This window comes from Pelophylax lessonae (assembly GCF_965119305.1).
Source record: "Pelophylax lessonae genome assembly, chromosome: 1".
In the NCBI taxonomy this organism is placed as follows: domain Eukaryota; kingdom Metazoa; phylum Chordata; class Amphibia; order Anura; family Ranidae; genus Pelophylax; species Pelophylax lessonae.
Window position 1 is genome coordinate 110,485,016 of NC_138768.1, and position 23,926 is coordinate 110,508,941.

General features: G+C 48.0%; 1 protein-coding gene across 1 annotated transcript in view; it reads left to right on the forward strand.

Annotated features, from left to right (window-relative positions):
- The first annotated feature begins 19,051 nt into the window (after nucleotides 1-19,051).
- ZSWIM6 (zinc finger SWIM-type containing 6) overlaps nucleotides 19,052-23,926 on the forward strand; it is a 185,874-nt gene continuing 180,999 nt past the window's right edge. Inside the window, exon 1 of the mRNA XM_082260031.1 lies at nucleotides 19,052-19,610. Within this exon, the coding sequence (XP_082116157.1) occupies nucleotides 19,079-19,610 (532 nt within the window). The 5' untranslated portion in view covers nucleotides 19,052-19,078. The remainder of the gene's footprint in view (nucleotides 19,611-23,926) is intronic.

Sequence of the window (23,926 nt, forward strand, 5' to 3'; positions counted from 1 at the left end):
CCCACATTCTAACTTGTGCTGATTACTGGGTGGCCACGCTGCTGGATCCCCGTTACAAGGACAACGTACCGTCCTTAATTCACTCACTGGAGCGCGATCGCAAGATGCGCGAGTACAAGCGCACGCTGGTAGACGCGATGCTGCTGGCATTCCCATCTGACAGCGGGGCCACAGTGGAAGCACAAGAGGAGGAGGAGGTCGCCAACTCAACCAGGGCACCGCCAGCACCTCAGAAGGCAGGGTTAGCATGGCCGAAATGTGGAAAAGCTTTGTCAGCACGCCACAACAAACAGCAGCACCAGCAGCTCAGATGGAACGTCTTAGCAGGAGGCAGCATTTTACCAACATGGTGGAGCAGTATGTGTGCACACGCCTACATGTAGTGAATGAGGGGTCTGCCCCCTTCAACTTCTGGGTCTCCAAATTGGGCACATGGCCTGAGCTTGCCCTTTACCCCTTGGAGGTGCTGGCGTGCCCTGCAGCCAGTGTATTATCTGAACGGGTATTTAGCACGGCTGGGGGTGTTATAACAGACAAGCGCAGCCGCCTGTCCAGAGACAATGTGGACAAGCTCACGTTCATTAAAATGAACCAGGCATGGATCCCACGGGACTTTTCCGTACCTTGTGCAGAATAGCAATGGATACCGACCTTACCCAGCCATTGTTCCATTTTTGCTCTTTCTCACTCTTTTGGGGTGTACCCTCATTTAAAATTTGTGAAAAGAAGCAGTGTTGGCTACCTCGTCCTCCTCCTCAGGGCCAGATTAACGTAGGGGCTATTGGAGCTGCAGCACCATGCAGGCCCCTACCTTTTATATAGGCCCCGGGTTGGCCATATTCACTGTGACCGCTCTTCTGTCACTTGTAAACACAGAAGTCTGGCTTCTATGCTCGCTTCCCCAGGCAGCACCCTCAGAACCTCCCCACACAGCGCGAAGGCCGGACAAGGAGGGACAGTTGCCGATGCATGGATGTGTTTATGGGCTTCAGAGACAGCATCCCATGTTGAATTAGGCATGCATGGCGGCACCCTTCCTCCTCTGGGTGCATGCCAAGGCACGGCCCTTAAGGCCCTTCAAAATCCTCAGCACCAAGACCATGATGCTCTTAATCCGGCCCTGGTCCTCCTCCACCGCCGCTTCCACCTACACCGCCCATAGGTGTTGGCAGCCTATTGCATTAGGGTGTGCACCCCAAAGTTGAAATACACATGCATGTGTTTGCCTACATGTACATGGCCCCGATACATTACTCTCCCTGCTGGCAAAGAGAAATAGAGCAGAGCAGGTGCGAGGGAGATCTTTCCCATCTCCTCACTGGCAAACAGAGCGATAATGCTATGTGCCCTAGGTGATTAGGGTGTGCCCAGGTACACCAGGCACACCCTGTGCGCACGCCTATGACACCGCCACATCCACCACCACCTCAACCTCCCTCCTACTCCTTATGGGCCTCGTCCTTCAGAGATGAAGAACATTGTTTTATTTTTCTGTTTTTTTTTTGTTGTTTTAAGTTATTTCCCTATCCACATTTGTTTGCAGAGCACTTGCCATGCTCTTAACTACGTTTTGCTGCCATTTGCAGCACTCTAGCCCTTTCCATTGGTGTTTTAGAGCCATTTTAGTGCCTTAAAGTTCAGGTCCCCATTGATTTCAATGGGGTTCGGTGTCCGGGAAAAGTTCGGTAAAAGTCCGGGACACGGACCCGGACTTTTTTTTAAAGTTCGGCCGAACCCGTCGAACACGGACATCTAGGTGTCCGCTCAACCCTAGTCAAGAGTTTACGCCTGTGAATGGGGAACAGACTATAGTACCTAAAACTGCCCATAGGCAACACTTTAAAAGCTTTTATTAGTTTAGAGTTAAATGTGAGCTATGGCACTAGAATTATCGCTCTCACTCTGACATTGGCAGCTATACCTCGCAAGTGTGATGCAATTACCGTATACAAATGTGTGCCGCACCTACGCGCATTTGCATTTGCGCGTAAACACAGGGAGACAGAGGTTCTTTAATATTTTTTTCTGTTTATTTATTTATTTATTTAAAAAATGTCTTTTTAAAACAATTTTTATTTTTTGTTAAATTTTATTGTTATCACAAGGGGGGGGAACAAGACCTGTTGTGATAGCTGTGGGCAATGACAGGTACTCTCTATTGAGACATCAGGGATTTATTACACCCTTGATGTCTCCCATTCCTTTCAAAACATCTGATTATACATCTTGTTTTATTAGGTGCTTCCCTGACTGTACCACCCAGGGAAAAACAGCTCTGAAACCGGAAGTGAAAATATCCTTGTCATTTCCTGGCTTCAATCATCACAGAGGAGATTGGGGAATGGATGTGTAGCACTGTCCCCGTAGGGCTTGCTGTGTTTTGACTTCTTGGGTCTCCCACTGATTACCTGCAGACAGTTGCTGGCAGTTTTCCACATATCCCTCCTTACTCCCGTTCTGCTCGTTACACAATAAACAGTCCAGGAATATTTGGTTTTTATATTTTTTGTGGAACTTGGATTGGAGAAGGGAATAGTAGGATACTCCAACTGAACTATTCACAGCAAATAAGGAAAACTCTCACATGGCCTCACCGGATTGCTTGTGGAAGCAGACACACTGCTTTTACCATACTGCCACTTGTATGGAAGAATTAATTCTTCTTGCTCTCTCTAGCAGCAGACTACTGACTTTTCCACTGAAGAGATGGCCCTCACATGACAGACTCCATGACACAAATCTGTACTCACTGTAGGCTGAATCAGATCATCTCTAGTGTCTTCCTTCCAGTCAGCTCTGCAGGACATCTGGGTTCAGCTCCTCTCTGACTTTCAGACCCTCAGGTTGACTACCCAAGGCCACATGGCAGCTTCTACAGAGGAGGGGTAGGCCACCCCCTCCCTCCCGGACTTGCTCTCCAGCAGAAGACCCTGAGCACATCTAACCTTAGCAATCATACAGTCACCCAGCATGCACTGAGGCACTTTCTTCTGCCAATCACCAGGGCTGTAACAATGCCTGTGCCCTCATTTGTCAGTTTTCCTCCCACTGTCCAATATGCTTCCCGATTGGAACAGTGTGAAACATTCAGACAAGCTGAGCTGCACCTGAACACCATCAGCAGACCTTACCAATGTATCCTGCTCTCTGGTGGGCAGAGAGTAATATACATTTACCTGGCAATCTCTTTGGTAAACAGAAAGACCCAGAAACTATAATCTCTTCTAACACCTACCTAGGAGGGTGCTACAGATGTTCCTCCATCTCTTCTGTGAACAGCCAGCCCAATTGCTTACAGTGGTCCCAGGCTCCCCTGTGGAACAGAAGAGCCTAGGAACTGCGACGGGAGGGGGTAAAAGGGATCAGAGGGCTATAAAGCTGCAGATCACTTTTGCACTTTTGCTACATACACTACTCAAAAAATTAAATAAAAACTTTTTTAATCAGAGTATAGCATCAAGTCAATTACATTTCTTGGATATTGATCTGGTCAGTTAAGTAGCAGAGGGGTTTGTTAATCATCTTCAGCTGCTTTGATGTTAATGAAATGAACAACAGGAGCACTAGATGGGCAACAAGAAGACAACCTCCAAAATAGAATGGTTTTACATGTAGAGGCCACTGAAATTTATTTCCCTATTCATCTTTTTTTGACTGTTTTTCACTCGTTTTTGCATTTGGCTTGGGTCAGTGTCACTACTGGTAGCATGAGGTGATACCTGGACCCTATAGAGGTTGCACAGGCATTCCAACTCCTCAAGGATGGCACATCAATACGGGCCATTGCCAGAAGGTTTGCTGTGACTCCCATCACAGTCTCAAGATCATGGAGGAGATTCTAGGAGACAGGTAGTTACTCTAGGAGAGCTGAACAGGGCCAAAGAAAGTACTTAAACCATCAGCAGGTATCTGCTTCTTTGTGTAAGGATGAACAGGATGAGCACTGCCAGAGCCCAACAAAATGACCTCCAGCAGGCCACTGGTGTGAATGTTTTCTGACCAAACAATCAGAAACAGACTTCATAAGGGTTCCTGAGGGCCCAGCGTCCTCTAGCGGAACCTGTGCTGACTGCCCGACACCGTGGAGCTCGATTGGCATTTGCCATTAAACACTAGAATTGACAGGTCCTCCACTGGCGCCCTGTGCTTTTTACAGATGAGAGCAGGTTCACCCTGAGCACATGTGACAGACATGAAAGGGTCTGGAGAAGCCGTGGAGAACATTATGCTGCCTGTAACATTGTTCAGCATGACCGGTTTGTTGGTGGGTCAGTGATGGTCTGGAGAGGCATATCCATGGAGGGACGCACAGACCTCTACAGGCTAGACAATGGCACCCTGACTGCCATTAGGTATTGGGATGAAATATTTGGACCCATTGTCAGATCTTATACTGGTGCAGTGGGTTCTTCCTGGTGCACAACAATGCTCGGCCTCATGTGGTGATAGTATACAGCCAGTTCTTGGAGGATGAAGGAATTTATACCATTGAATGGCCCTCATGCTCGCCTGACCTAAATCCAATAGAACTCTTCTGGGGCATTATGTTTTGGTGCATCTGACACCACCAGGTTGCACCTCAGTCTCTTCAGGAGCTCAGTGATGCTCTGGTCCAGCTCTGGGAGGAAATACCCCAGGACACCATCCATCGTCTCAAAAGGAATATGCCCTGACATTGTCAGTCATGCATACAAGCACGTGGGGCCTTATGTGGGGATGTCTTTGAATTCAGCCCTCTGTAGGTTGATAATTTTCATTTCCATTAAACAATGTGGCATGCTTTCCTTCCTAACTCATTACCCAGTCCATATCAGTATAGATATCCCATAATATATTTTTATCAATTGAGATCTGATGTGTTTTTAAAGTGTTCCTTTAATTTGTTTGAGCAGTGTACATACATATTGCTGCTGGGCAGCAACTGGTTGAAGTGCATTAAAATCAAATCACTTAATTCTCATTTATCCTTTAAAAGAGAAGTGTGGGGATGTAAAAAAAAACAAACATACATGCTCACCTAGATGGCTGCAGCATCGATCCAATGCTGCAGCTGTCTCCCGCTTGCTCTACGCAGAGAACTGAACGATCAAAGACCGCTGATCGGGTTGAAAAGAGCTGGGAGCAGCTGAAAGGCTGAACCAGCTGATGGTCAGGCATCTGGGTGGATCCCAACATTAAAGTCGTGATCTCTCCAGAGCCTGGACTGAGTGACTTCAGCTAATTGCGGACTTTAGCCCACTGTCGGCTGAATCTGGGTCACAGAAGTGTAGAACTTAAGTGATCTTCCATTAACCACAAAATAATAGCTGATGATCCTGTTATTAAGGACCTTCTTCGTGCACTATCAGTTATAGGGTGACAACGTTCTTTCCCTGTCCCCAAATTGCCATCAGACACCGTCTCCCTGTTACTTTGCTTCCTGTCCTGGAGACAGCACTGGAAATGAGAAGAAATGTTTCCAGACTGAAGAGAAATTCTGACAATTCAGAAAGACACTGCAGTCTTTACACATTCAAAATTTACCAAGCAAAGACTGTGAGTGCTTGTGGGTAACACACATTGGGGTTGATTTACTAAATGCAAAAAAGGCTGTTCACTTTGAATGAAAGAAGAGTCAGAACCCAATGTATCATCTAACTCAGGTGTCTCCAAAGTTTCTAAACAAAAGGCCAGTTTACTGTCTTTTAAACCTTAGGGGGGCCGCACTGTGGCCACTGGGAGAAGAAAATGTCCTGGCATCAGTGGGAATAAACAATGCTCCATGATTGGTCTTAAGGGGAGTAACAGTGATCCATCATTGGCATCAATGGGACGAATAGTGCCCCATCATTGGTGTCAATGGGATGAATAGTGCCCCATCATTGGTGTCAATGGGATGAATAGTGCCCCATCATTGGTGTCAATGGGAGATTAGTGCCCCATCTTTGGTGTCAATGGGAGGAATGGTGCACCATCATTTGTGTTAGTGGGAGGAATAGTGCCCCATCATTGGCATCAATGGGATGAATAGTGCCCCATCATTGGAGTCAATGGGATGAATAGTGCACCATCATTGGTGTCAATGGGAGGAATAGTGCACCATCATTTGTGTTAGTGGGAGGAATAGTGCACCATTGTTGGAGTCAGTGGTAGGAACTATGTCAGCATCAACAGTGAGGGAATATTGTCCCAAAGGCCAGATAAAAGCAATCAAAGGGCTGCAGTTTGGAGACCACTGATTTACCTAATGATTCAGGTAAGAATTTAGACCATATAGTTTATTATTTTTTTGTTTACTGAGGTGATTAACTGGAGTGTGTTGGGGTAAAAGTTGGTATTGTTTTGTTCCTGGAGCTCAGATTTATAAAAATGTGTTTACCTCTTCTGTTTTGATGCGCAGAGTCATTGATTTCACACCTTTTCTGACTCATTTATATCAGTGCAAACGCTCCAGCTTATGATGTTTTTGTAGCTAAATATACAAAATAAAATTTTCTAAGACAAAAGTATCAACTCATATGCTGGCTTTATAAAAAAGATCTAATAAAGTGAATTTTCATTTAGATCTGTTTTATTTTTAAATTTCACAATTGCCTTTGTTTCACACGCTAATAGTTCTCATTGATCTTGTGCTCTAGACCATGCAGAATAGTAGTCTGTTCTCCCAAATTGAATAATTAACGCTGCAGCTTTGATTTACTGGAATTTACCAGAAAATAAGAAAACAGAGCATAATGCAAGACTGCATACAATTTAATCAACTCAGAAAAGCATTAAGGTCATATTCCAGAGTCGCATCCAGCAAAACTAGGAGGACAAATGGAACACTTTTTTAAAGGATCATATAAAAGTATTGTTGCTAGCACAGACCTGAAGAGAATAAATGTTCTAGAAATGAAAGAGTCTATGAGGTTGATTTGCTGAATGCAAATAGCCTTTTTAGTTTGCAAAAAAATTTTCCCTGATCTTAGTGAATTTGGTAAAATTTCACTTTTCAAAGAATACCTAATCACGTGAAATGAAAAGAAAAAAAAAATAATATTTTTGCTTGCACATAACTGGATGATGGAAGTCATCACAGCTTTCCCACATTCACTAAGCTAAGGGAAAATTCCCTTGCAAAGTGCAAATTCCTATGCAAAGGGGGAAGCCAGTTTTTACTAAAGAAAACCCTATGCGTTTACATTAAAGTACAGTATACAGTATCTGAATTTTGTTGATTTCATACATTAGGATCTAGAGTAGGTAACCTTTGTTCTAGTGATACGAATTCCAGACCTAAAATTTCCTAATAAAAACCTTTTTATTTAGGATTTTTTTTAGCTGTGATTTGATCAATAGCCTGCTCTCATCCTTTCTCTGTAGCATGGGCTGTGGATGGAACATGTGGATGCGTAAAGTCCCTGACAGCTTCCTTGACCAATCAAACAACTTCGGGGCAGGCTGACAACATGCTGTTCTATGCACAACATCCTGTAGTCCCAGCCTGGGGATGTGTTCGTGATTCTGACAATGCTGCCACAGGATTAGGAACCTGGGGTTAGTGTTAACACCTGGGCAGAAAAAGCAGGAAAAATGCCAAGTACTAGAAGGATCAGCAGGTAATTTTTTATTTTTCTTGCACTTATAAAATAGCTATTGCAAAAAACTTGCAATTCCATATCAAAAACACTTTGGGTTTACATAGACGGTAAAGAGTATTAAGGAAAAATAACTGGTAAAGTTATTAAACTGTTAATCACTGTTTAAATTCTTAAAAATAAAATGATGAGAACATTTTAAAAAGTTATTGAGAAAATAATGTAAAATTAAAGTTGGGATGTTAAAGATGATCTGAACCTAAAAGGATCTACAGGTCAATAATAATTATAAATCACCCTCTTAGTAAGGTTGCTAAGAGATAGCAAAATGTAGTTTTTGGCTAAGAGGTAGCCGGACCAGTTTGATTTGTATAGGTGTGCATTTGGTTTCTCCCTAATCTCAGTGGGGTGGTGGTCTCTCACTGTTGCCAGTATGAGTTGCTGCACCACGGGCTATAGTATAAAGGTTTCCTGCCAGGCTGAGTTATGTATATTCATATTTTTCCCAGCTATCCCAGTAGGAGGTTCAAGCCACTGGGGCATGATGGGGAAGAGTATAAATATTTGGGAAAGCCATGTGCTTGCTCTCTTGCCTCAGGCTGAGGCTTGAGAGATTGTTACTGGGCTGTCTAAGTTGCTGGGCACAGGAGCCTGATTAGGACCTAGCGCGCAGTTTATGTACAATTCTACATGGTTGGCCTAGGGGGTTCAAACGTTGGGTAAGCTGCCATCCGAAAAGGCCTAGCTGCTGATCTTTTTTGCTGTTAATTAGGGGTTCTGGCTATGGCAGAGCCAGGGGACCCATTCTTGCCACTACAAAGACACCCTTGAGATTTCACCCTCAAGAATCCAGTTTAATTTCGCTTCACTAGAAGGCATTAGAAAGCTAAGTCTGGGCAGCTAGTCCCTGACCTCATGAGTTAAAAGACAGTTTTCTGAACCAGGCGATGTTTGGTGCTGCAAGGATATAAGAGCCAGTGTAGCTTTACAGGCTGGGGCATGATGGGGAAGAGTATAAATATTTGGGAAAGCCATGTGCTTGCTCTCTTGCCTCAGGCTGAGGCTTGAGAGATTGTTACTTATCTGTCTAAATTGCTGGACACAGGAGCCTGATTAAGACCTAGCACGCAGTTTATGTACAATTCTACATGGTTGGCCTAGGGGGTTCAAGCGTTGGGTAAGCTGCCATCCGAAAAGGCCTAGCTGCTGATCTTTTTTGCTGTTAATTAGGGGTTCTGGCTATGGCAGAGCCAGGGGACCCATTCTTGCCACTACAAAGACACCCTTGAGATTTCACCCTCAAGAATCCAGTTTAATTTCACTTCACTAGAAGGCATTAGAAAGCTAAGTCTGGGCAGCTAGTCCCTGACCTCATGAGTTAAAAGACAGTTTGCTGAACCAGGCGAAGTTTGGTGCTGCAAGGATATAAGAGCCAGTGTAGCTTTACAGGCTGCAGCTCACACAGTGTCCTCAAACAGAAGAACTCCGGTCATCATCATCATCATCTGGTGACCGCATTTTTTATCACATTCTATCATCATCAATCAGTGGCCCCTATAGGATACCACTCAGTGGCGGCCGGTCTATTGAGGGCGCAGGGGTGCCGCCCCCATCCATGCGTCCGGCCCCCTAATCTGCATGCAGGGGCGCTGGACGCATGGAGCTTAATGTTTTTTTTTTAATCACCTGATGAGAGCCAGAGGCTCTAATAGGGTGATGCAAAGGGTGGAGCTGGGGCGCAGAGCAGTGCACCCTGAGCCCACCCATTGTGTGATAATTGTGTGACAATAGCGAATGAAAATTCGCTATTGCCACACCAATCCTCCTCCTGGCCAATCAGGAAGCGCGTCCGATACGCGCTTCCCGATTGGCCGCAAGGCAAACCCCATGCCATTGGCCGAGGAGGAGGCGGACACTGATGAGGAGCCGCCCGACGCCGCTGCTGCTCCAGGTAAGTAAGGGGGCACACACGCTGATCTCTGTATTGGGGGAATGTATGCTGGTCACTGCATTGGGGGCACGCACGCTGATCTCTGCATTGGAGCATGTATGCTGGTCACTGCATTGGGGGCACGCACGCTGATCTCTGCATTGGGGGCATGTATGCTGGTCACTGCATTGAAGGGGGCAAGCACGCTGATCTCTGCATTGGGGGCATGTATGCTGGTCACTGCATTGAAGGGGACACGCACGCTGATCTCTGCATTGGGGGCATGTATGCTGGTCACTGCATTGGGGGCATGTATGCTGGTCACTGCATTGGGGGCACGCACGCTAATCTCTGCATTGGGGGCATGTACGCTGGTCACTGCATTGAAGGGGGCACGCACGCTGATCTCTGCATTGGGGGCATGTATGATGGTCACTGCATTGGGGGCATGTACGCTGGTCACTGCATTGAAGGGGGCATCTACGCTGGTCACTGCATTGGGGGCATATACGCTGGTCACTTCATTGAAAGGGGGCATGTATGCTGGTCACTGCATTGAAAGGGGCACGCATGCTGATCTCTGCATTGAGGGAATGTATGCTGGTCACTGCATTGAAAGGGAGCATGTACGCTGGTCACTGCATTGAAAGGGGGCATGTATTTTGGTAACTGCATTGAAGGGGGCACGCACGCTGATCTCTGCATTGGGGGCATGTATGCTGGTCACTGCATTGGGGGTATGTACGCTGGTCACTGCATTGAAGGGGGCATGTACGCTGGTCACTGCATTGAAAGGGGACATGTATGCTGGTCACTGCATTGAAAGGGGCATGTACGCTGGTCACTGTATTGAAAGGGGGCATGTACGCTGGTCACTGCATTGAAGGGGGCATGTACGCTGGTCACTGCATTGAAAGGGGGCATGTATGCTGGTCACTGCATTGAAAGGGGGCACGCTGGTCACTGTGCATTGAAAGGGGGCACGCTGGTCACTGTGCATTGAAAGGAGGCACGCTGGTCTCTCTGCATTGAAAGGGGGCACACTATACCTTATTTACTGAAGGCCCCTTTCACACTTTTGCGACCTCAAAGTCACGCAATTTTTTACAGCGTTTTTTGCCGCAAAGCAATGCCTATTACATTTTTTTGTTTGCGCCCCCCCCAAAAAAAAATTTTGAGCACCAGCCGCCACTGATACCACTACAATTAATACAACAAAATCGACACTAACAGACAAGTAGAAATTCATCACAACTAAAGCACATGTGCATTAGTAACCAATGAGCTTCTATCTTTCATTTTCAAAGCTTAATTGAACAAGTTTGTGCTATAAGTTGATTGGTTGCCATGTACGACTGCTCCTGATTCTTTTTGCTCCATTTCTGATAAATATCCCCTGGTGTCTGTAAGGAAATGATGATTGCAATTCACCTTTTATAGATTGCCCCTTATTTCTGTTGAAAGTCTGCCAACTCTGTGTTCCATGCAGTCCTGATGGACCAGGTGTACTGCTTCCAGGCATGTTCACGTGCCATCTGCTGGCTTAACCACTTAAGGACCAGCCCTATTTCTTACATTTGTTGTTTACAAGTTAAAATCTGTATTTTTTGCTGGGAAATTACTTGAAACCCCCAAACATTATATACAGTATATATATTTTTTGTCAGAGACCTTAGAAAATAAAATGGAGATTGTTGCAATATTTTATGTTACACCGTATTTGCGCAGCAGTCTTACAAATGCAATATTTTGGGGGAAAAATACACTTACTTCTAGTAACAAAAAATAAAATAATAATAATGTGAAAGATGATGTTACGCCGAATAGAATCCTAATTTGTCATGCTTTAAAGTTGCGTACGCTCGTGGAATGGGAACAAACTATGGTACTTAAAAATCTCCATAGGTGACGCTTTAAATTTTTTTTTTACAGCTTACCAGTTTAGAGTTGCAGAGGAGGTCTAGTGCTAAAATTATTGCTCTTGCTCTAACAGTGGTGGTGGTGATACCTCACGTGTGGTTTGAACACTGTTTACATATGTGGGCGCTACTTACGTATGCCATTAATAGAAATAAGCATGACAGGGCCTCCCTTATTGTGAGATCTGGGGTCAAAAAGACTTCAGATCTCACATTTACACTTAAAAGCAAAAAAAAAAAATAATCTCTTTAAGGTCTGGAATGCTCCATTGCTCTGTTCCTCCAAGGCCATGGACCCGAGTGGGTGCTATCTCGCCCTCACTCGGCTTCCTGCCCAGCCACGAGGAGGATCAGATCGGCTCCCGGCTAACCGAAGAGTCCAGTAAGTGGCGGGAGGGGGGGGGGGGAGCACCTCTCCCACTGCGTCTAAAAGGGATCATGTGGCGAATCCACCACCAAGGTCACTTTTATGTGAAAGAGAATTGCTCACTGTTTAGAAAAACACTGGGGTTATGGCAGCTAGCTGCTACCATACCCACGGTATTTAACATCAAACTAATTACGTATATATACAGTGGGCGGTCCGGAAGTAGTTTGTCCATAGAATTACCTAACAGCAGATAAATATTTTGCTTAGTCTGACTTACACTCAGTGCTGGGACAAGGTCATCTAGTGCCCAGGGCAAGGATGCCAAACTACTCCCCCCCTTCACTTAGGTTTAGGGTCAAGGCGCCCCCCCCCCCACACTTGTGCAATAAACCATTGCGCTCAGGGCAACTGCCCCTCCGGCCCTGCTTACACTACTTCAGCAAAATGTTTCCTGTTTTTTTTTTCTAGCTCCTCTGTATTCTATAACCTCAGCCTGTGGCACACTGACCTGTTGTGAGGGGCTCCAAGCTATGGAGCTGATGTGGAGAAAACAAACTTTTTTGTTTTCCCAGAATCTTAATAAATCTTGTTCTGGATCCTGGAGGCTTTGTAGAGCTTTGGGTGGGACAAAGCCTCCACTTCTTTGATTGCAGGGAGTATTCTAAACTCCGAGGAGAAATCATTAGCCAGACTTGGGGTTACCATGGCTGTCCAAGTGCAACATGTGTTCATGTAGGAAAATGACTCTGGTCATCCTGCAAGCTCCCAGATGTATTATTTGCTCCACATTGCAAACAAATGGCTGCAATGGGAGGTGCTCACACCTGGGTCTGCAACCATTAAAGCCTTGCTGGTTACGATACAGCAGTGCATTAATCAAGAAATAATACGATATACAACAGTGCATTAATCAAGAAATAATGAAATAATAGTATATATAGGCGATATACTACTACTGAGAACTATTGCTGGCATCTGCCTACCATGCCAGTAAACACTGGAAAAAGAAGAACATCATCCTAAAGTAAAACTGTTCCGCTTTACCAAAGGGATAAACAAGTTGTTAAGGTGGGGTAAGACATCCATAGATGCCAGATATGAATGGCCTACTACTCCCAAAGAAGTTTTTTCCTTGGAAGAGGCAGGACCTATTAGTTGCTAGTGGGGTCAAGGACTGAAACATGTGGCCAATTGCCCCTGTAGCGCTTGCTGTGTTATGACTTCTTGGGCCTTCTCTGATTACCTGCAGTCACTTAGGGACAGTTCACACATCCATTCTTACTCCCAGTGGCTCGTTACTCAATAAACAGCCCAGGGGTTTTGGTTTTATATTTATTGTGGAACTTGGATGGGAGAAGGGAATAGTGAGATACTCCAACTGGAACTATTTACAGTTGATAAGGACAACTCTCACTTGGTCTCACCAGGTTATTTGTGGAAGCAGACATACTGCTTTAACCATACTGCCACTTGTATGGAAAAATTAGGTCTTCTTGCTCTCTCTAGCAGCAGGATTGTTGCAACTACTTTATCTTCAGGACACTCCCTAGCATCCCCTTGACTGACACCCATTCACTGACTCTTCCTCAGAAGGGGTGGCCCTGTCAGAACAGACCCCATGACACAGATCTGTACTCACTTTAGACAGAACAGATCCTTTCCAGTGTTTCCCTTCCAGTCAGCTCTGCAGGACATCTGGGTTCAGCTCCTCTCTGACTCTCCAGCCTTCAGGTCGACCATCTGAGGCCACATGGCAGCTTCTATAGAGGAGGGGCAGCCACCCCCTCCCTCCAAGACCCCGTTTTCCAGCTGAAAGACCCCGAGCACATGTGCTCTTGGCACTTATATAGTAACCCAACATGCACTGAGGCATATTCCTCTGCTAATCACCAGGGCTGTACTAAATGCCTGGGCACTCATTGGTCAGGTTTCCTCCCACTGTCCAATATGCCTCCCTTTTGGACCAGTGTGAAACACTTCACACCAACTGAGCTACACCTAAGCACCATGAGCAGACCTCACTAGCAGATCTTGCTCCTCTGGTAGGCAGAGAGCAATATAAATTTACCTGGCAATCTCTCTGGTAAGCAAAGAGATCCAAAAACTATTTTCTCTCTTATAGCACCTGCCTAGGAGGGTGCTACGTCCCATATTACATAAACTTATGGATTGTGACCTGGGAGGTGAATGTCACTATTTCTCAAGCCTGCTGTGAATAACATAAAGGATCTGAGAGTGGAAGACATGTTTGGGCTATTACACTGGAACAGGGGTCTCCAAGCTTTTGAAACAAAGGTCCAGTTTATTGTCCTTCACACTTTTTCGATCCAGATGTTGCTGACGATCACGTCTTCTGGCTTGACCTCTCTATTCTTCCCATACAGATCTTCAGACACTCCTGAGCAGAGCCTTCCCCCTATTTATTTACAGTACAGGGAGGAGGGCAGACACAGGCAGGCTCACACAGCTGACTGACATTCATTTAACCCACACATATAAAGGCCTGTGGGCTATTAGGATTATTCATGAAGACTGGTTATCGGGTAAGATGTGGAGGTACGAATGGAACGTCAGGAACATCATGCCAAGCCATCAAGAAGAACCTGCCAGCTGTAAGGATCATATATATAAACATGTACTTGTTTGCAGGTATAGAGGCCTAACTAGAGGTGCAATATTGCACACATGTACACACATTAGAATAGATGTATTTATAGACATGTCCACCACAGATAATGGCACCCAGCAGGCTATTTAGGGCCTTTCACTTATGAATGGACAGCTGCCACACAGTAAATGGCAGTGGTTCACTGTGTGGGAGCTGACTGTTCCAGATGCAGTGAGCACAGGTCTCTGTGCTGTGATTGGCATCAGCCGATCAGCAGGTATACAGCCAAAATTATTGGCTGTAACCTGCAGACAAACTCGTGTTCTGTCCAGTCAGAGCACAGGTCAGCAGGGGGCATTGCTCTAATCCAGGAAGTTCATTGTGATGTACGGGTACGTCCATGTGCCTGGGTTTCAGCCTGTCAGCAGTAAATTTACTGCTGGCGGTCAGCAAGTGGTTAAGGGCTCATTTACTCATTTACACCAGAAGCAGTCAGGTGTGTTTTTAAACACAGTAAAAACACAGAACAAATGCATATGTAAGAAAAATGAATGTATGACAGCCAGTCTAACTTACACTATTGCAGTGCTTTTATGTGCATTTAAAACAAGTACAGCATGCTGCACTTTTCTGCACCGCAAATGCACGTAAACCTTTGTGAACGCACTGCAAAGGCGCATGAATGCATGCAAATGTGTGAAAATTAAAAAAAAAAATTAAATACATAGAAAACAAACCAAACGCACTGCAAACACATGTAAATGTATTGCAAATGCACTGAAAATGTCCATGCAGAAATATACAGTGAACACAGAGATTGAGGTGTAAATGAACCCTAAAGGGTTGGTTGATTTTTACCAAAAAAACTGCCTATGCAGGTAAAGGATGACTATAGATTAACCGGTTGCCGACCACCACAAGTACATATACTGCGGCGGTCAGCCCCAGCCAGGCAAAGTGACGTATATATACGTCACTAGCCTGTGACTGGCTTGTGAGCCAATAGCGCCAATAGTGAGCCAATAGCACAGGCTCGTTCACAGACAAGTGAGTGCGTGTGACCGGCGGACCCGATGTCCGCCGGTCACTCGCGATCGTTCAGCGGGAAGGGAGAAAGGCAGGCGGCTAATGTAAACAAGCCGCCTGTCATTCTCCCCTGTGTAAAAATGGAGATGAGACGTTTCTACTATGTAGGACCGTTGATCTCTGTTTTTACACCAGTAGCCATGTCCCATCACAGTTAGAAGCACGCCCCTAGGACACACTTAACCCCTCCCTCTCCAATACAGTTAACCCCTTCCCTGCCAGTGTCATTTTTACAGTAACAGTGCATATGTATAGCACTGATTACTGTAGTAATGTCACTGGTAACCCCAAAAGTGTCAAAAATGTCAGTCAAGGGTCCGATCTGTCCGCCGCAATGTCGCAGTCCCGCAAAAAAAATCACAGATTGCCGCCATTACTCGTTAAAAAAAAAAAACACCAAAAATGACAAAAATCTTTCCCTTTGTTAGTAAATGCGATAACTTTTGCACAAACCAATCAAAATACGCTTTTTGCGATTTTTTTTACCAAACATAGGTAGCATAAAACAAATTGGCTGAAAATGTTAAAAAATTTTGATTTTTACATTTTTTTGGGGAATTTCATATAAAAAAATGTGAAAAATATTGTTATTTTTGCAAAATTGACGCTCTTTTTTTGTTTATAGCGCATGATCAAAAAATCGCACAGGTAATCAAATACCATCAAAAGAAAGCTCTGTTTGTGGGAAAAAAAGGACGTCAATTTCATTTGGGTACAGCGTTGCACGACCGCGCAATTGTCCGTTAAAATCACGCAGTAAAAAATCGCAAAAAAAAACCCTGGTCAGGAAGGGGGTAAAATCTTCCGGGGCTTAAGTGGTTAATAAAAACTTTTCAGCTTTCACTGAGGTTTAATAATGCCCTTGCTATAGGTTTAGGCTATTTATGCATCTCCTGAAGCCTGGCTAACAAACCCCTAGAGATGGCATCATCCTGTCCTGCCTTGTTGCTTAGATGTTGCTAAGACACTGCCAGCCTCTTACCCCTTGGCACAACCTCTCCCTCCTCTGTTGCAAGCTCTGAGTTCAGCAATGTTTGGGCAGAGGAGGTAATCATTGGAGCACATATGAGTGAAGTTTGGGAGATAACTCCTGTGATGGTGGGGCTGAGCAGTAATTGCTGGCAGTGTCTTAGCAAACTCCTAGCAACAAGCAGGATTGAATGATGCCATCTCTGGGAGTTTTCAGTCAGGCTTTGGGAGGTACATAGATGGCCTACACCTATATCAAGGGCAATATCCAGCTTTGGTCAAAGCTACACAGTTTGTTTTTATCTACAAGTGCCCCTTATCTGCATAGGCAGTTTTTTTTGGTAAAGGTGAATTAACCCTTTGTGTGGTTGCTTGATGACTAGTTGTCACTGGCAATAGGATGTCTTGTGTGACTTCACCACAGGTTCTCTGGCAGGTATGAGCATTCTGGAGGGCATATATGTTACATACTTGGTACATTCTTAAAGTGTTGCAGGATTTATTGGAGATATAGAAATAAATGAATGCACATTCCATCAAAGACTGGATCAGGTGACAGGTTCATGTTTGATCTGAGACGATTCAGGAGTCCCTAAGCAGTGGGGAGGGGGTGTGCACACTGGGTGTCAGCACTGACAGGGTTAAATCTGAACTTCATTTCAAGCAAATATTGTGGAAACACAAGAGACGCGTGTTATACTTGAATCTTGGCGCGATTTGTGTATTTCTTCCAGCTCTGTACAGTAATCGAGTGCAAAGCTTTACTTCCTGTAATAATAGACTGGCCAATGCTGCTCTCTCTTCGTGCTCAGAGTGACTGGTCTTGTTTCCACCCCCCTCCTGTAGTTTTCTACAGGTAGCCTGTAGTAGGTGGAGCCTGCTGGGCCCCTCCCACAGCTCTGCTCTCTGCACAGAACAGTGATGATGTCACCACTACTTTTCCAAAATAGTTATGGAGTTTGCAAAGGCATTTGGTGCACACACAGTGGATGTATATACTTTATGGTGCGTCAGTAATTCTGTATATTTCAATGAAAGTTTTTCTGCCTGGAGTTCAGCTTTAAATGGGAGTGGGTGCGGGGTAGGGGGGTGCACACACTGGGTGTCAGCAGTGACAGGTTCAATGGGAGGGGGAGGGGTGCGCACACACTGGGTATCAGCAGTGACAGGGTTAATCTGTTGAGGGGAGGGGGGTGCACACACTGGGTGTTGGCAGTGACAGGGTTAATGGGAGGGGGTGCACACACTGGGTGTTGGCAGTGACAGGGTTAATGGGAGGGGATGTACTCACATTGGGTGTCAGCAGTGACAGGGTTAATTTGTTGGGGATGTGTGCAAACACTGGGTGTCAGCGGTAACAGGGTTAATAGGAGGGGAAAGGGGGGGTGCACACACTGGGTGCCAGCAGTGACAGGGTTAATCTGTTGCGGGTGGGCACAAACTGGGTGTCAGTGGTGACAGAGTTAATAGTAGGGGAAAAGGGGGAGTGCACACACTGGGTGTCAGCAGTGACAGGGTTAATGTGGGAGGAGGTGTGCAAACACCGGGTGTCACATTGGGAGGGGAGTGCAGACATTGGGTGTCAGCAGTGACAGGGTTAATGTGGGTGGGGGAGGGGAGGGCAGACATTGGGTGTCAGCAGTGACAGGGTTAATGGGAGGGGGTGCACACACTAGGTGTTAGCAGTGACAGGGTTAATGTGGGAGGGGTGGGGGAGGGAAGGGCAGACATTGAGTGTTAGCAGTGACAGGGTTAATGTGGGAGGGGTGGGGGAGGGAAGGGCAGACATTAGGTGTTAGCAGTGACAGGGTTAATGTGGGAGGGGTGGGAGGGGGAAGGGCAGACATTGGGTGTTAGCAGTGACAGGGTTAATGTGGGAGGGTTGTAGGTGGGGGAGGGGAGGGCAGACCTTGGCTCTCGCACACTTCCTGACTCTGCCACATTTCTTTTGTTTTGAAAAAGGTCGTGACGTCACTGCCAGCTTCCAGCACGGGGGCTCCTCGCCAGTCGAGGTCACAAGGTTCAGGCGGCCACGCCCACACCTCTGGCCACGCCTTCCCGCAGCGCTTTCCCGTCAGGAGGCGCGCCGCCCCTGTCACGTCCGACTTCAAAGGCCTCGGGAGAACTTCAAAAGAGAGGCCGTCCTCCTCGTTATCCCGCCCGCCCTCTTCTCTCTCACGCTGGCGTCACCTCCCCTCCCTCCACATTCCTGCTCATTTTCCCAGCCTAGGTAGTGGCTCCCGAGCTCATTAGCCTAGGACCGCCCCCTCCTCTGCGTGACGTCTCGCTGTGAAGTTTTATTTTCAATTCTGGTTCACTCGCCTGATGAACTCGAGACTGGGCGGGGAAAGGGAGGAGCGGGGCGCGGCTAGTGTGAGAAATGGGCGTCACGTGTTTTTTCACCTCCTGGTCTCAGGACTGGTGAACTCTGGGGTTGGGCGGAGCTGGCGCGGAAGTGGGCGTGGCGAGTGTGAGAAATTATCCTTCTCCACGTACAAGTGGGCGTTTGTTTATGGCTCGGAGGGCGTTCGAGGGGGCGGTCCCGTGTGTCGCTGAGTGAACGCTGAGCTCGCCCTTCCTCCCCCCCAGTTTATAATGTGCGGCCACTTCCGCTGGCGGCTCAGAAGCGGTGCGATCATGGCGGAGCGCGGTCAGCAGCCTCCCGCTAAGCGCCTCTGCTGCAGACCAGGCTTCGGCTCGGCGTGCAGGCCGGGGCAGCGGGCAGGAGGAGGAGCCCCTGGCAGCTCCGCTCACGGCCTGTCCGGAAAGACACAGAACCCGGAGTCCCTGCTGGACATCGCGGCCCGGAAGGTGGCGGAGAAGTGGCCCTTCCAGCGGGTGGAGGAGCGCTTCGAGAGGATCCCGGAGCCCGTACAGCGCCGCATCGTCTACTGGTCCTTCCCGCGGAGCGAGCGGGAGATCTGCATGTACTCGTCCTTTAACACGGGCGGAGAGGACGGCGGGGCCCCCTCAGGGGGGGTGCCGGGGGCCACTGCCGGGGGGACGGCGGGGGGAGGAGGAGGAGGAAGTGCCGCCTCAGGAGCGCCCACAGCGGCCGGCCCGGTGTCATCATCATCGTCCGGGGACAACGGCGACGAGAACCGCCTGCCCTTCCGCCGGGGCATCGCTCTGCTGGAGTCCGGCTGTGTGGATAACGTCCTGCAAGTGGGTGAGTCACTCAGCACCGGGGAGGGGGGGCGTCATCCTACCAACCCAACCAACCCTGGACTGGGGGGTCATCCTACCAACCCTGGACTGGGGGGTCATCCTACCAACCCTGGACTGGGGGGTCATCCTACCAACCCTGGACTGGGGGGTCATCCTACCAACCCTGGACTGGGGGGGTCATTCTACCAACCCAGGACTGGGGGGGTCATCCTACCAACCCAACCAACCCAGGACTGGGGGGGTCATCCTACCAACCCAACCAACCCTGGACTGTGGGGGGTCATCCTACCAACCCTGGACTGTGGGGGGTCATCCAACCAACCCTGGACTGTGGGGGGTCATCCTCCCAACCAACCAACCCTGGACTGTGGGGGGTCATCCTCCCAACCCAACCAACCCTGGACTGTGGGGGGTCATCCTTCCAACCAACCAACCCTGGACTGGGGGGGTCATCCTCCCAACCAACCAACCCTGGACTGGGGGGGTCATCCTCCCAACCAACCAACCCTGGACTGGGGGGGTCATCCTACCAACCCTGGACTGTGGGGGTCCTCACCCCCAATATGTGAGCCAGGATTGGGGGGGTCCTCATTCCACCCCCCCAATATGTGAGAGCCGGGACCGGGGGATCCTCATCCCCAATATGTGAGAGCCAGGATTGGGGGGTCCTCACCCCCCCCAATGTGTGAGAGCTTGGACTGGGGGGGGGGTCCTCACCCCCCCCCAATGTGTGAGAGCTTGGACTGGGGGGGGGTCCTCACCCCCCCCAATGTGTGAGAGCTGGGACTGGGGGGGGGGTCCTCACCCCCCAATGTGTGAGCCGGGACTGGGGGGCCCTCACCCCCCCAATGTGTGAGAGCCGGGACTGGGGGGGGGGGGGGTCCTCACCCCCCCCAATGTGAGAGCTGGGACTAGGGGGGTCCTCAGGCCAGGACTGGTGGGACATAACCCCCAACATATGAGAGCCGGGACTGGATGATTCAGGGGTATCCATTTGACACAGGATTTGGGGGAAAATCATTCCTCCGCCCCTAATACAGAGCCAGAACTGAGGGATGACATAGGACTGGGCAAGGGCGGTATCGTTCCATCACTCTCAACACGAGAGCCACGACTGGAGGGATAATAGGGTGTTATATGGCACATAGCTGGGTTAGGGGGGCATCGCTCCATCACTCCAAACACATGAGAGCCACTGGAAGACAGAGAGCCAGGACCATATGATTCAAGAATGTTACATGCGGCCCTATACCCCCAACACACGAGAGCCAGGACCATATGATTCAAGAATGTTACATGTGGCCTTATACCCCCAACACACGAGAGCCAGGACCATATGATTCAAGAATGTTACATGCGGCCCTGTACCCCCAACACACGAGAGCCAGGACCATATGATTCAAGAATGTTACATGTGGCCTTATACCCCCAACACACGAGAGCCAGGACCATATGATTCAAGAATGTTACATGCGGCCCTGTACCCCCAACACACGAGAGCCAGGACCATATGATTCAAGAATGTTACATGTGGCCCTATACCCCCAACACACGAGAGCCAGGACCATATGATTCAAGAATGTTACATGTGGCCCTATACCCCCAACACACGAGAGCCAGGAGCATATGATTCAAGAATGTTACATGTGGCCCTATACCCCCAACACACAAGAGCCAGGACCATTTGATTCAAGAATGTAGCCCTCCAGCCCCCCCCCACCCATGAGAACTATGATTGTATGATTAAGAGGGAATCAAATTTCCATCTCTCCAACACGGGACACAGAGTACACAGATTCAGGGGTGTCATGTCCTTCAGCCCACGCTCATAAGAGCCAGGACTGTATGATTGGGGGTGGGGAAGGGGATCATTATCATCCTATTCCAGCCTGAGAGTTGTGAATGGGGGAGCTGTGCTATGTGGCCCAGAAGGTGTTATCATTATTGTCCTCAACACATGGCTTGGGTGTACTATGCCCCTACCTCCCAAACACATGAGAACCAGGACACTGATACATAGTTATGTCCCTCTCCTCCCAACATGAGGGTCAGGATGGGGGGGGGCCGTCCTGTGCTGTATGTGATGAAGTGTTCTCATTTCCTCCTAAACACACAAGTCAGGAATGTATGATTCAGGGGTCTTCTATGCCCCCCCACCTCTAAACACATGAGAACTAGGACACTGATTCAGAGTGGTTGCGCCCCTCGCCCCCTTACACTCAAGAGCCAGGAGTGTGGGACCTGTGCTATGCATGACGAGAGTTCTTCTCCTCATTGTATCTTCAGCATTAGTCAGGATTGTATGTTTCAGAGGGTGTGCTCTACCCCCATCACCCCCAAACATATGAGAAGCCAGGATTGTATGACACACAAGTCATATGCCCCCCCCCCCCCCTCCAACAGCAACATATGTGAGCCAGGACTGTTTAATTTAGGGATATTCTATGCCAAATTCCCCAGACATCCCAGAACTTTATAATGTCCTCCCTCTCCAAAACCGATTGGGGCCACACATTCTAGCACATCCTAAAACCTGCTTTTCCAGATGTGAGCTGTATGCCCTGGGGGGTGTCCTACGCCCCCCCTTCCCCCTAGTAGATGAGCGCCAGGGCTGTATGGTAGGGATATCCCATGTCCACCCCTCACCTCCCAACACATGAGCTGAGTCTATTATTATTATTCAGTGTTTTATATAGTGCCAACTATTTACGCAATGCTTTACACCATAAAAAATTATGGGGTGTCAAAGCTCTCACCCCCAACACATGAGAGCCAGGACTGGGGGCACCTTAATTCTCCCACCCCAGTAGGATTTTGTGATTGGCGGGTATCCTGATCACCCCCTAACAGATGACACGCATACTGTGAGCCTAGGGATGTCTCTTCTCCCTCCCATCCCCCCCTGTTATGGATGGTAGATAGAGCTGTGTGACTCTCAGGTGACAGCGGGGGGGGGTTGTGTGTGTGTGTGTGATCAGGGGGGGGGGGGGGGGGGGTTGTGTGTGATCTGGGTGTGGGGGGGTTGTGTGTGATCTGGGGTTGTCGTCCTGATCACCACTTCTCCTGTAGATGACAGCTAGGATCAGATGACCTGGAAGGTGGGTGGGGTACTGGTTCCCATTTACTTATTGCCCTCTTCCTATCAATTCCACAACTGGGTGACCCAACATTGTTCCCATTACCCCCTGTCCCACAGATACCAGTGAGGATTGTGTGACCCAGCATGTTCTCATAACCCTCCTGACGGCACTATGATCACAGGATGGGGGAGGGGGTTTCACAGCCTCTCCTTCCTAAAACTGGGATTATGTGCCCCTGGGGGGGTTCTCATTTCCCATTATTCCACGTGACGGCTAGGACTGTATCTGAGGTTGTCCTGATCACCCTCCACCCCCCAATGACCGCTCAGTCCTGTGATATGTGACAAGGCAACCCATCCCCCCCATAATGATCACAATTGTGTGTAACCCAGGTGTCTCTGCTTAACACTCATTACTCTGTTGGTATCTGTGAGTGTAATATGATTTCTGAACTGGGGTGTCCTGACCACCCTCCCTACCCCCGACCATCTGCATAGCATGCTCTGTGACCTGGTTGGAGTCTCCTATCCTGGGCAGCCAGAAATGTGTGCAATGAATCTGACAGCTGCTAATGCATGTGTGACCCTGGGGGTCCTCAGTAGGCAGTAGATGACCTTTATGGACAGCATGTAGTGAATGTATAACAAGGAGATGGGAGTCCTAGGCTGCCTTGTTTATATTTGTATTGTGGAGAATCCATCGGATCCCAGAACCCTCCTTTTTTTTCTTTTCTTTCCATTTCCAGATGGGAATGTTGTGCACCTGACATGTATTGTGTTCTCTGAGATTGTATGTTGTGTGATCTGGGGGGGGGGGGGGGGTACAACCAAACATGTCTGCTTAATTGTTAGTCATGGTTGATTTTTGTAGGTCAGCAGCTCTTTCCTTGAAGGAAAAACAAGGAACTTGCATTAATTATGAGCCTCCCATGTAGGATCTCAGCACAGACACCTCGGCTCCAATATTCCTTCATTCCAGGAACGTAGGGAAATGCAGACCTGAGGTGTCGATTTAATGTAAACAAGGGGGTATCCCTGTTATTTAAGGACAGTTGTCAACCTTGTGTGTCACCCACCGAGGGATCCGTGTCCCCCCTCCCCCCCCGTACAGAAGAGGGGAGAAATGTAGGCTGAGAACAAAGCGGAATTTAAAGGGCAGAACGCAAGGAGGTGGTTTAAATCTGCAGACACACAATGCACTGCATACCCAAGTGTGTGTGTGTGTGTTTCCTGTTTGT